Raw genomic sequence first — 14,165 nt, 5'->3', positions numbered from 1 at the left:
CACATCACAGCGGGCGCTGGAGGCCACGAGGTTCAAACATCAGTAGATGCTTCTGCTCTGCATTAAACTCCATAGTAATGGTTATGATAGCGATCGCCACCACCAATCATAGAGTTTAAAGTCATGGTGAATTTTCTCTCCATGTTATCTCCACTGTCCCTTTCGTTCTTTCTCTCTCTTACTATCTTCTCTCAATCCCACTTTCACCCTCGTCAGATTGCTGTTCCTCATTAGTGTGTTTGGCTCGCTAACAGTCCAGAAAGCCGCAGGGCTGTAGATGTAGATTAGATAGATCTACCGTGGACTGACTCATCTGTGCAGGGATTTGAAGAAGCTGAGGGAAGATCTGGCACTTATGTCTGCAGTAATCTTCTTAAAAATGTCCTGCCTTGTATTTTTATTACATTAATGTGCATTTTTCTGGCATCCGCTTGATTTCCAAAGCAGCTTACAAGACATAGACTGTGTGTGTGACCATTACCTGAATTGTTTATTGACAGTAAAATTTAAATACTAAAAATAATCCTAGAGCTAGCCTATAGAGCACTAAAATAATGCCAAGCACTGTTTTTATATATCGTTTTCAGACATAATGTTTTTATAAGGGCACAAATAATTTTTTTGCGGGGAATGAAGATTAGAGAGTACAGGAAATCAACTCGGGCTGGACTTTGATGTCACAAGGACCACACCAAAAGCTGTTGTGTGAAATCATTTTTAAACAAGCTGATTGTTTGAAATGCTTTCATGCAAATTAGATCTTCCTTCAGGATAGGCCATTAGCAGCATACTTCTCCTATAGTTATACCATTCTTTTGTTAATAATTTGATTTGCAAATGGAGATGGTTTCACTAGGAAATGGAATCCAGTAAGCTTTTATAAAAAAAAATCCACTTCACCAAATTCCACCAATCCTTTAATTCTTCCTTTCTCTGCAGAAGAGTGAGAGGGAATGTATGCAGCTGGGGATCGGGATTCTGAGGTGTGAATTGGAGAGACAGAGAAAGGCACTGGCGAGAGAAATGGACATGTTGCACAAAGAGAGGGCACAGTTTCAAAAGAAAGGTAACAAAATTCTTCCAGCCATTAGACCGATGACAGATCTGTCCCACATTGGCCAAACAATCTTTACTACACACACTGAAGCTGTTATATATACTTGCTTATATATAACTGTAGAAGTAACCTAGCTTACATGAAGCAAACACTCTGTCACTCTCACTCTGTCTATCACAGTTACTAGGGCTGTCACGATTATGAAATTTGGTTGACGATTAATTGTCTAACAAATAATTGCGATTATGACGATTAATTGTCTCTTTTAGGGCTTTCACGATTAATTGTCATATGAATTGTCATAAATCTTAAGGTGTACAGTATGTGTGCTTCATCCATCTTAAGAAGTCATTTTTACATATTTAACTTCAAATATATAAATACAAAAATAAAATAGGTGATTTGATAAAAAAATAAAAATAGATGATAAAAAAATATGATTTCCTTTTAAAGCTTTAAAAACTTATGAATAACATGAAAAATAATGTTTTAAATATCAAAATATTTCTTAATACTTTGTCTTTAGTTTACATTTTTAGTTAAAAAATATATATATTTTTGTAAAAAATATAATAAAATTTATATTATATTATGCAATAGTAAACTATTTCTGTCCTAATTTCTTAACCTTCACACGTTATTTTAATGCTCTTTGATTAAACCCACAAGCCCTTATTTCTCATGAAGCAAAACCTTTGTGATTTCATTTCATCATTTTATCACTCCACAGAGAAAGAGTAAGTGTGCGTCTCCTCTGTGTCACTGTGTCATTAACACAGCGTGTATGAACCCGATATGTTCAGGAACATGTTCCATCACACGATCGTTAAATTAAAGTGAAACCGTAGCGCTTTGCGTTCACTATCAGAGTTTATATTTGTTAGTTTATTCTTTTGCAGGAGTTTGGCGTGAGCCTCTGCTGACTGCGTGCACATCAGATCGCTGAAAATTTCATGTGCTATTCTGCACAGGAGCTGTTCCTCTGGTTGACGTCCGCGGTGTGGCTCAGTGATGCACATCCAGAGTTCAGCTCAGGGACACACAAACACGCCGTTCATGGCATTTATACTGTATATTCGCTTAAAATTCCCTTATTTGGGCATTAAAATGTGATTGGAATTTATAGTGCACAATAATCGCGGTTAGATCAAATAACCGTGATCAGACGTTTATTTAATAATCATGAGAGGCCTAACAGTTACTAACATGAATGCACTTTTAAAACTCTCTGTCAGACTGTGTGTGTTGTGAAACTCTTCACCTTATTTTTTTTTATTTTTTTTTTACTGATCTAACATCAACATGTGTTCAAGTACTTTGCAACATTAAGCTGTATAGTGTATATTCCTATAAATCTGTCTCTTTAGGTAAATTTTTTTTGCAGATCTATTATGCCAGTTGTCCACATTCTCATGCAAATTTCCTTCTGTGCCTTGTAGGATTGAGCAAGAACCTTGTTATTTTACACAACGTCTAAACCAGGCTTGATGCAGTAAGAAACCAATGTCAAGTACTTTTTAAGTCCTCATTGAAAGCAAAAATGAACTTATGTAATACTTTATACTGCATTACATCTAAAGTTAGAAAGGGGGTGTTTTGCTTGAAATAGCTGTGACTTATGACTATAAATGCATTTTCTGATGTTCCGAAGAAGGAATGTTTAAAGAAACAAAATGACAAAGCTAGCATTGATGGTCCCACTTTATATTAGGTCTTTAACTACTATGTACTAACATTAAAATACTCACAATACAATGTATTTATTGGGTAACTACATATTGTTATGTAAAATTCTCACAAAATTCACATCTGCTGCTACTGAGGTTCAATTATATGGAGAGGTTTAGGGTTAGTGGTAGGGGTTTGGTTTAGAGGTCGACCGATAGTGGATTTTGCCGATAACGAAGGTCATGGAAAAGGCAGATAACTGATTAATTGGCAGATAGTTTTTTAAATCGGTTTATAGAATGTTAAAACATTTCCTAGTTTTTCCTTACTAAGATGGGCAAAGACATTACAAGAGTCCAAAATGAATAAAATCCCAGATGCAGTGAATTGGTCAACCAAAATCCCAATAATAATAATAATAATAATAATAATAATAATAAAAGATTTTGTTCATAATGCAGGACTTTAAACTATAAACAAGTCTGAAACACACTGGATGCTCACTTCATTATCTGATCACAATAACAAAATATGCATTGAACTGAGGATAAAAATACAGATGAATATTGTCAGTGATGACAGATTTAGATACAGCAGTGTCAGTGAGGTGTCTTATCTAGAGGCTGCTGTTATACTAAAGAATCAAGCCGTTCAAACTGTTGAATCCTCCAGCACCATCCACAAAGTATCACGGAGGAATAATAAAAAAAAAAACTATCGGCAACTATTGGCATATATTTTTGCCGATAACCAATTGTCCCAAAAAGCAACTAACGGCACCGGTTAAACCGATACATTGGCCTACTTAGGGTAAGGGTTAGGGCAGGGTTAGGATTAAGGTTAACAATGTAACTGCAGATGTAATTAAATGCAGGTACTTTAAATATAAGTACAATGTATCAACACATGTTTACATAATAAGTACATTATATCAAATGCTTAAGGACATAGTAGTTAAGCAGGAACAGAATTTTTGGACCAATGAGAATTCACTATGGACAGGGCTACCCAATCAACTGATGACTAGATGTGTTCTTGCATATTAATTGCGATCTTGACTGGTTAGGACAAATGCTCAGATGAACATTAAATCGTTTTTTTTTTGCATGCTTGTTTGTTGCGTTGCGCCTGGTTAGAACAAGTTGTTAGTCATGTTATGGCCTTTTGTAGCAAACGTTCAAGGGCGCAAGGGCTACTTTGTTTCATGTATTTCTGGGGTTTGAACCTATGACCTTTGGATTTCCCGCTCAGATATTTGACTATGCCACCATCAACCCTTTTTGTTTTAACTTGGCACACTTATGATTCCCTTATGTTTCTCTGTACTGCTTCCATCAGAGATCCCGACTGTGTAAGCAGCCATAGAAAAATCTTAAAGTTTATCCAAAGTTGAAGTTCCTTACCGCCCCATTCGTCACAGCCTCTTGCCATTCATGTTTGATTTCGGGAATCCTGCTCTTTATTTGCCAAATGTTGTGGGTGGGAGGGAGGTGTGAGGAGGTTAGTTTGATTGATGCAGTGGCTGGTGTTTGACTAGAGGGTTGGGCTGCACACTGCATCTTCATAAAGAACACATACACACACAACATTAATGATTGAATGTTCTGGCACTTGCCATCCCATAATGCATTGTGCTTTTGACCTCCTCGTGTGTGTGGAAACAAACAACAGATTTGGGGTTCAGGGAAAGGTCTGCCTTAAGCCTGTTAAGGATGGATGATGTCTGCCCAACAGTTTTTGCACAGAGGAGCCGATTCTGACTAAAGGAGCCTGTCCTGACTGGAGCGATAGGGAGCGGCCCGATTTCACATTCACATACAGGAAAGACTTTTTAAGAGTAGAATAAACATTTGTTTGAATGGAGTAAGAGGAAAGGATAATGGCACACCAAATGGCCTGCTCTTGGTTCATTCATTCATTCATTGAACTAAATACAGTTTCGTGATCTCAACATACAGTGACACAGATCATGTAACGCAAATATGAAGTTCATGTAATACAAGTATTTTACTATAATAACTAAACATTTTGCTTGAAACATCACTTTTGTGCTTAGATTAACACTAACAAGGTTTTTGTGTCTTGATGGATACAAACATTTGAAAGGCTGGTGCAGATTCTGTCTTTCTTGCTTGCTTTTTCTTTTTCTTGAGTTCTTTCTCGCTTTTGTTCATTCATTCTCTTTCTTCCTTTCGCTCTTGCCTCCGCTCTTTCTTTCTTTTTCGTAGTTTTTTCTGGCTTGCTTTCTCTCGTTTGTTCTTCATCGCTTTCGTTTGTTTGTTAGTGTGTTCGTTCTCTCTTGTTTGCACTCTTGCTTTCGTTCTTTTTTGCTTCCTTTTGTTCATACTTTTTCTTTCTTGCTTTCGTGTTTTATAGCTTTTATTTCTTGCTTAGTTTTTTGGCTTGCACACTTGCTTCTGTTCTTTCTCGCTTTTTTCATTCATTCTTTTTTCGCTCTTTGCTCTTTTGTTTGTTCTTTTTCACTTTCATTTGTTTGTGAAATTCACAATTCATTTTTCCTTGCTTGTGCTCTTGTTTTCGTTCTTTCTCGCTTTCGTTTGTTCATTCCTTTTCTTTTTTGATTTTCACTTTTTCATCTTTATTTCTTGCTTTTGTTTTCTCTTGCTTGCTTTTTTCATTTGTTCTTTGTTTGTTCAGTTTTTTTCTTTCTTGCTTGTGCTCTTGCTTTCATTATCACTTTCATTCATTTTTCTTTTTCTTTCGCACTTGCTTTTGCTGTTGCTTAGTGCTTGCTTTTTTCTTTCATTCATTCTCTTTTTCTTTCATGCTTTCTTGTTTTTTTGCTTTCTCACTCTTTTGTTTTCTTTTGCTTTCTTTCTTGCTTCTGTACTGTCTCGCTTTCGTTCGTTCTCTTTCTTGCTATCTTTCTCTCTTCTTTCTTTCACTAACAAACCTCCCACATTCAAATTTCATTTAAAAACGAATGGTCTTTTAAGCTATTGTCAGTCAGCACTTATTTGCTGTGATATTAACCGGGCTCAGCACTCCGAGACACAGCATGAAAGCCTCCTTCAAATCTACCATAGTTTATTCCACTTATAAAGGGAGATTGCCAGAAATTACACAAAATGACTTAAGTGTAACCACGTCTCATCCCTGTTTAATGTACAAAGCTGCAGTCATGTGCGCTTGCACTCCCCCGCCAGATCTGGCCGTTGAGCTGTTCCTATTTTCCATTGAAGCACAGCATAAAGCTTTGAAGGGTCAAGCCTCCTGTCACCATTTCCCTCACTCTAATTTCTCATCACGTCCACGCACATGTTGTAAATTACGCCTGTAAAAGCGATCTGACGTTGTTATGATCGGTTGTCGCACTCATTCCACCGAAGCAGCGGAGGGACTCTCTCCAATCCTTGTGGTCATTACAACATGAAACACCTGCTTGCTCTGCCAGTCTTATCTTGGGGTAGATTTCAAGCACACTTACATTTCCAACCTCACTCATGCTGTGTTTCTTGAGGTCAACGCAGGACACCTGCTAACCTCTGTTGGACTCAACATTGGTCCATCAGGGACATTTCTCCAGAGCAAACACAGCCGTCTCCGTTGTCTTTCCGACAAAAGTCTTTAAGAAAAGGTGTGGGCGGTGAAAAGTAAGCCTTAGCCTGGTGCTGACAATTCTGATGGCCGGAAAAGGTGATATTACTTAAGCAGAGTATGTCATAGGGGATCGTTTAAAGAGAACAAAAGCATTTAGCCCTTTCAGTCTTTCTCTTTGCCTCTGGCTCTCCTTTCCTTGTTTCTTCTGTCTCCTCCTAATTAGGAGATCAAAGCTTTGCATATGGGACCGCTCTGCTCCAGGGACAATCCCCCCCCCCCCCCCCAATGCCTTCCGAAAGACAGCACAAGGGCTCGGGATGTTTCACCCAAACCTTACTTTAGGACAGAGAGATACCAAAAAGCAGTTAAAGAGAAGAGAATGTGAGGCATATTATAAAGCAGACGCTCACTGTTTTTATAAGAGCGGGTCAGAACAAAGCAATTTTGCTGTTTTCTTTGGGGGGGTGGTTTGCCGGTCTGCTGGTCTGCTTTGATTTCTTTCTTTCCACCCTCATCTTCCCTCATTTTCTCGTTTTATGTAAGTGGAGTGGAAAAGAACAGACAAGAATCAGCTCTTTAAAGAAAACTTTATTGGTCAGAGCCTTGAGGCACACCACACTTTCTGCCTACCTCCTTCTGATCCAGCTGTCGAGGAAATGTAAGACGCTGTTTACACTGATCTATTAAGACTGGCCAATCCTGTCACTAGTGAAATATTCTAAATACAGTTTTGTGACACAGATAATGTAAAGCGCATCCCAAGTTCAAGTATTTGACTAAAATAACTGAACATTTTGCTTGAAACATCACTTTTGTGCTTAGATTAACACTTTTTTTAATTAATTTTTTTATGGATACAAACATTTGAAAGGCTGGGTTGAGGAGCAATGAGTGAGTGGGACAAATTTCTGAAAAGATTATTGAAAAGCATTTCATGAGAAGTCCACTGAACTCAAGGCAAACATTGCTATCTTTTACTTGTTATTTTCATGAAAGATGCAAGCTGTTAAATTAGTTATGCAAGCTGTAAAAAAAAAATTATATCATTAATTTCTGAGGTATCTGAATGGTTTAAATCAGGGATGGGCACCTTTGATGGTGATGAGAGCTTTCTACCCTTATACTTCTCTTTGTGAGCAGTGGTGTAATTGTGATTCAAATTTAAATCTTTCATGACAGATTTTGTCTCCAAATACATGGGTTTCCCATTTCGACTGGAAAACGCTGTTTTCATAGTCAGTTCTCTTGTTTTATTACTCATTTTGGCGAACATTAACTGTTTAGGTTAGGGTTAGGGGTGATCAAATGTTTTTTAAATGTCCTTAAAATAATGTCACAAAGCAAAAAATCTTAAAGGTCCTAAATGTTGGCTTTATTTTCTTTTTATGTAAAATATAATTTCGTATTTTTTTGTATTGGTGTGGGGTTAAATATTACCAGGACATTTTCTTGACATGTTTTGTGAAAATCACCCAAAGGTGTTCAAGTACAGAGACAATTACAGCACGGGAAGTTTACCATACTATTTCAGTTTAAGGTTTCAGAATTTCATCATTAAATACTTTCGTCACGGGAGTTTTTTGTAATTTAAACAAGTCTTATCTAGCTCCTGGGAATCTTTATCCAAATTTCAAGTTGGGAATGTTTTAATTATATGGTCTCTTGTTTTTATTATAACACTGAGCAGTTACATTTATATATATATATAAAAAAAAAAAAAAACCTACAAGCGTTTTTTCAATCTCAATTAGGTTTATGTTGCCTGTCGAGGAAATGTTTTTATAATGATGAAAGATACTGTTTTATGGGAGCACAATTTAATAGGCTGCTATCAAAATGAGACACACCCACCCACCTGTACAAACACACATGAGTCTACCTGTTCATTCCCCTCAATCATGTCTTGTTATTTATTTCCTCCCTCTTTTATACTCTCCACCTGTCTGTGTTTTTCTCCCCAGAGGAGGCGTCATCTACTAAGCATCAGGGACTGGATTCTGAGCGCAAATCTTTAACCGACTTGCAAAAAGAATGTACTGCCAAAAGGTGAGTGATTGTCAACCTGCAATTGTCCATCCCTCTCTTTCCCTCACTCTCTTCCCTTGAGTCCGGTGGCCTCACATCTGTCAGACATTACCCTGAAAGGCCGCAGAATGGGGCGCTTCATCGGCTTTTCCAGTCGCTTTGGGAGATTATACAGTCAACTCAGACAGCGCAGGGCATGTCGGAATTGTTACGAATGCATTTGTTTTCCCACCCACTCAAATTGCATCGTGTGACAATAAACAGAATATGTTGTGCTAACTTGACCCAAAGGGGTTGCACACAGTGGGTTGACATCAGAGATAATGCTTTAGTATGTCTGGCGATGTTCCTAAGCCTCATATCTGAAGTACAAATCTCAGATCTTAGAAACTGCTGTCAGAAATACTGCAAGCATTGCTGAAAATGCTGCAAGCCAGACTTGAACTTGCACTGCCCACATGAGCACCACGGCTCAACATGTTGATACATGCACTAACTGCTGAGCCACTGCTATCATTTTTTACATTTCGAGATAAGTCATGGAAATTAATAAAATCTTTAAAACCACAGAAAAGTAATGGAAAGTAATACAATCTTATATAATAATTAAAAGTCATAGAAATTAATTAAATACTAAAAAATAATGCAAAAGTTATGGAAATTAATAAAATATTTTAAAATCATGGAAAAGTCATACAAATTAACACAAATAAAAAAATCTTAGAAATTAATAAAATCATAAAATATCATGGAAAGTTATGGAAATTAATAAAATCTTTAAAAACTAAGGACAATTCATGGAAATCAATAAAATCAAGAAATCCTGGAAATTATTAAAATCATAAAAAATTAATACAATATTTTGAAAGGTAATGGAAATGAATAAAATCTTAAAACAACATGAAAAAGCATTTAAATTAATAAATAGTATTAATTTCCATAAGTAAGTTAATTTCCATAAGTAATGTAAATTAATACACTATTATAAAATCATTAAAAAGTTGTGGTAATTAATAATATCATCATGGAAAAGTTATGGAAGTTAATAAAATCTTTAAAAATAATAAAAAATGTTGTGGAAATTAAAATCTTTAAAAATAATGGAAGTCATTGAAATTAATAAAATAAAATACAAATATGGGAAAAGTAGTTTAAATTAATTAAATCATAAAATAAAGTCATTTAAATTTCTACATTAAGTATACATTTTCTTGTTATGCTCAGGTCTAAACTATTTCATCAGCTATAAATTGATGTTTGGGAGTGCAATTTCTATCAAATATGCTTTGAAAATTCATATCCAGTATTCACAAATGCCTTAAAGTCATTTATCAAAAGGTGTGGAAACCCTCAACATAGAATCTTCTCCACCGAACCTCATAATCCAGCACATTGTGAAAGTACATTTTCCAATATAGTGTCCAAAACACTGTGAACCCCTTTGTAGTGATTGGAAATTTAGACCGTTATTGGGATTTAAAGTACAGTACCTATAAGCCTAAAAACACGATCCATCTAAATGCCCAGAAACACCCCACTTCCAGTAAAGACAGATCAAGTTATGTTCACAGTTAAACAGTGTTTGAATAGAAGCTTTTTGACCAGATTTTGTAAGTGAAAAGCAGACCTGGTGGACACATATGCAAGCTATAGTCCAATAAGGAAGGTATATCCTTCATACCTAATCATTATTTCCTTCCTGGCTCCTTTTCATGATTGTAAATTGATACCACATTATCCTCTAGCATTACTCTTCCTCTCCTGTTCCCTCTCTCTTTATTCAAATACTCACTTTTGAAGTCTCAGACCCAGTAGCTGAAAGTTGAACATGAAAAGTAATTGTTTTTTTTAACCTCTTGCACTTCACCTAGACAGTTCAAGGTTTAGGTGTGCCTGTACCTCAGCCACCCCCTGTTCTGAGGTAATGGTATGTCCCTTATTTGACAGATGTGTTCTAATTAGGATTGGTCTTACCACTGCAGGGTGGGGTCAGAGGGGAGGAAGTTCATTGTAATTTGGCAGTTATGATAATTGAGTAGCTCTTACAATTACTAGAGAGATGATTAAGAGCCATCATTAGTGAAGTGGACTTCCTGAAGCCAATATAAATATTTATATAATAGAATTAATTCTTCTCTTTCCTCTTTTCATTCTTTTGCTCTTTCGTCCTTGTCTTGAATCTTTCACTACATTTATGTAGTTTAGGCATTGGAAGTTATATATGTGATATATGTTGTGGAGTCTTTTAATGTATCAGAAGTATTTGATTCACTTTAATTTCTGATAACTGGCTCATGATCCACTATTTAAACTTATTGCATATGCATATTAATATAGTGAAACATCTCGAAATTCCTCTGTGTGTGTTTTTGTTTTCCTCAACAGAGAGTTGTTTCTGAAGTCCAATGCCCAGCTCACCTTCCGCTGTCGTCAGCTTATATCAGAACTGTCCTACATTTATCCCATTGATGTGGTGAGTTTGTAACTCCATGTACTCAAACAAAAGTACTTAAACTCACACACTCAACAAAAACACTCAGATATAACACAACGAAGTCTGGTTCCTTGTGGACTCTCAGGCTAAAGGCGTTACTTTACCAGTTGTTTTTCCCACCATTTAGTGATGACCTAGACCTTCTGTTCTCTGCACACACTGCCTGCTACCCTCAGCATACTTTTGCCAGTCAAATCAGTTTACAAAATAAAGCCACTGAAAATTAGCAGAAAACCGCATTGAGACCAAACTATACTCTGCCAAGCTGTTTTAGTTAATTTAAAAAGGATGTGATTAATTGTCTTCTTATGCTGTTTCCAGAGTGCTGTGCTCACGATTGCTCTTCTGTTTTCTGTTTTTCTCGTTTACAGAACAATCAAAATGATTATGTGATTTGCGGTGTGAAACTGCCCAATTCTGAAGACTTTCAAGGTAAGTTTTGATTTGAATTTAGCATCCTGAGTAGTGACAGACTTATTAATAGGCTGAACCAGTAATCTGTAGATATTGTGCCATCTTGAAATTTTCACCATGACAATGGATATTGCGTATTTTTAGTGGGGCTTGCTTAACTTTGGCGTGCCGTTACGTCTCACGAATGGTCGAGTGCTCTGGCCTTTTAAAGTATACTCTTTTGAAAGTGAGCCGGTACAGAATGCACTTGATGTACACGCACTACCACTATCACATGCCTTTTCAACATTTAATCATGTTGCAGGAAATTAATTATAGATATAGACTCACTTAGCATTTTATAAAAACACATGTACACCAACTTATTAATGAGATTATCTAATCAGCCAATTGTGTGGTAACAATGCAGTGCATAAAATCATGCAGATACAGGTCAGGAGCCTCAGTTAAATTTCACATCAAATATCAGAAAGGGAAAAAAATTTAATCTCCGTGATTTCGATCGTGGCATGATTGTTGGTGCCAGCGGACTGGTTTGAGTATTTCTGTAACTGCTGATCTCCTGCAATTTTCAAGTATAACAGTATCTAGAGTTTACTCAGAATGGTGCCAAAAACAAAAACCATCCAGGTGAGCGGCAGTTCTGCGGATGGAAATGCTTATACTTGAAATCAGCAATGGAATAACTACTTCTGAAAATGCTAATTTTTGAAATCAGTAATTACGTTTGCACTAGCAAAAAGGTTCATTGAAAAATGCAGTCAGAAATGGTGTACCCATTTATACCCATTCTTGATATAAAAAATGGAATTTCAGTAAAAAAACATAGTTATAGAAATCTGTAACTGCATTTTTACTAGTATAATTTTACAATTATCTGTCATTCATTCCTGTTCAAAATACAATTTGAGATATCTATATTTCATTCCGTACTAGTTCGAATTTAAAATACACATATCAGCGCTATACTAGTAAAAATTATAATTTTTGATTATCAGAATAACAATGTTACTAGTACAAATATCCATTCCTGATATCAACAATGGAATTACAATTAAGTTAAAAAGTTTTTTTTTTTTTTTTTTAATCTGTTAAACTATTTTTACTAATGGCATTTTTAATTTCAGATACAGTATCTTTAATCATATTGTAACTAGTAAAAAAGCCTTTAACTATATCTTTAATTACTCTTCAATTTGATATCTGAAATCCATTTCCAGGAATCTGAAATCTCAAATGTTGAAATAAATTTACAGATATCAAAAATAGTATTTTTACTTGTTGTAATTCAATTGTTGATTATGTTCAGGAATTAATATTTGTATTAGTGGACAGTAAAACTGGAGGATGATATCGCTCAGTGGATAATAAAACTCGTGAAAAAAAGTCCTGTAGACTTACAGTGATGGAGGGACCCGAGCCATATCTAGGGACAAGAATATCACATATTACATGCAGACTACTGTATATACGAATGGGGATGGTGGTGGGATCTTTTGACTTGGGCCAGTATGCAACCAACTACAGTAGCAATGCCCTAGCAACCACCCAGAACACATCAGCAACTGTATAGCAATGCCCACACACAACAACCAAGCATAGTGACAGTGATTGTGAAGTCAATAATGTGAAAAAAACATCTTATTTAATTTAGCAACTTTATGTACTGCATGTCTTAATTGCTATCATTAAATTGTGTGTGTATATATGTGTGTGTGTGTGTGTGTGTGTGTGTGTGTGTGTGTGTGTGTGCATTATTTCAGCCACCCTGCTTTTTAGATATTTCCATTGGGTATTGACCCATATCAGTTGATAAATATTTCAAGCCTTGATGTGTCAAAATTCTAAGTATTAGCCATCATTGTCCTCTTGAAACACTTTCTGCCATACCTTAAAACCCCATCCTCTACGTACAAAATATCTAGACAGGAGCTCTTTAGCTCTTTCTGCCGGAGGTCGACCGATAGTGGATTTTACCGATACAATAACTAAGTTGGGCAATACCTGCCGATAACCAATTAATCAACCGATAGTTTTTCGAATTGATACTGAATGAAAAAAATAACACTCATAGTAAAATAGTGCTGAACTTCATTACAAAAATAAACAGTACTGACTGAACCATGAAAATGTATTGTACTTTTTTAAATGAAATAAATATTAATATATATGAACTAATTCAAATTTTAAAGTCAGCTGATTTTTAAATTGACGTTGTTTTCTTAGTCCACAAGAGGGCGCAATAAATACATAAACCAGTCAGCACTGTTATATTATTGCATAGAACATTCCTATTCTGGCTGTTAAAAAAGAGCATTTCATTTTCAACTAATGTGCATAAAATAAGTTTTAGTTGGTCCATATTCTCAAATGTTAAGTCAAAAGTAAAATGAGGGGGGGAAAAACTTCAATAGACAGTTTACATGGTGTTACACTTGCACTGATTCCTACTACTCCAGATTCAACCTTCATAATAACAGCGAAATACCACATTGTTTATTATTCATGACAATTGTATGTAGAGTAGCAAGATTCACAGATAGCAGTGGTATTCGGCTGAACTCGGTGGTGCAGCGGCTCAGAATATGAGCCAAGGCCAGGGGCTGTTCAATCAGACGGAACACAACAGAATGGCACAGAACGCGAGAATCTCGAGACACACATTTCCAAGTTGAACATATTTCCTGACAAAGCATTTAAACAACTCATTGCTTAATCTGAGAAAGGCCTATAAGAGAGCAAGACGCAATGACCAAAGACCTCCACCAACTGTAAGGGGCTGTTCACACCAAACGCTTTTGCAACCGTCCATTTGTTTCTCTATGTAAACACGCACTAGACGAGCGTCTTTGTTTCCCTTTGTTTTTGTTTATCCAGCGTCTCTGCAGGAGCGCTGTTTTTTAGATGTTGTGTCTAATTAAAAAGAACTTTAAAAGCATATGCATA

At 36.0% G+C, this 14,165-nt stretch overlaps 1 protein-coding gene across 3 annotated transcripts in view; it reads left to right on the top strand.

Annotated features, from left to right (window-relative positions):
* The window catches only part of LOC127433995 (UV radiation resistance-associated gene protein-like), a 177,735-nt gene that overhangs the window by 63,589 nt on the left and 99,981 nt on the right, over window positions 1-14,165 (top strand). For all 3 annotated transcript variants that reach the window (XM_051686404.1, XM_051686405.1, XM_051686406.1), the window contains 4 exons: window positions 940-1,066; window positions 8,248-8,332; window positions 10,697-10,784; window positions 11,177-11,237. In XM_051686404.1, the coding sequence (XP_051542364.1) occupies window positions 940-1,066; window positions 8,248-8,332; window positions 10,697-10,784; window positions 11,177-11,237 (361 nt within the window). The remainder of the gene's footprint in view (window positions 1-939; window positions 1,067-8,247; window positions 8,333-10,696; window positions 10,785-11,176; window positions 11,238-14,165) is intronic.

The sequence above is a fragment of the Myxocyprinus asiaticus genome, chromosome 43 (assembly GCF_019703515.2).
Source record: "Myxocyprinus asiaticus isolate MX2 ecotype Aquarium Trade chromosome 43, UBuf_Myxa_2, whole genome shotgun sequence".
In the NCBI taxonomy this organism is placed as follows: Eukaryota; Metazoa; Chordata; class Actinopteri; order Cypriniformes; family Catostomidae; genus Myxocyprinus; species Myxocyprinus asiaticus.
The sequence above is the reverse complement of the archived record's forward strand: the minus strand, read 5'-3'. Positions and strand labels throughout refer to the sequence as shown.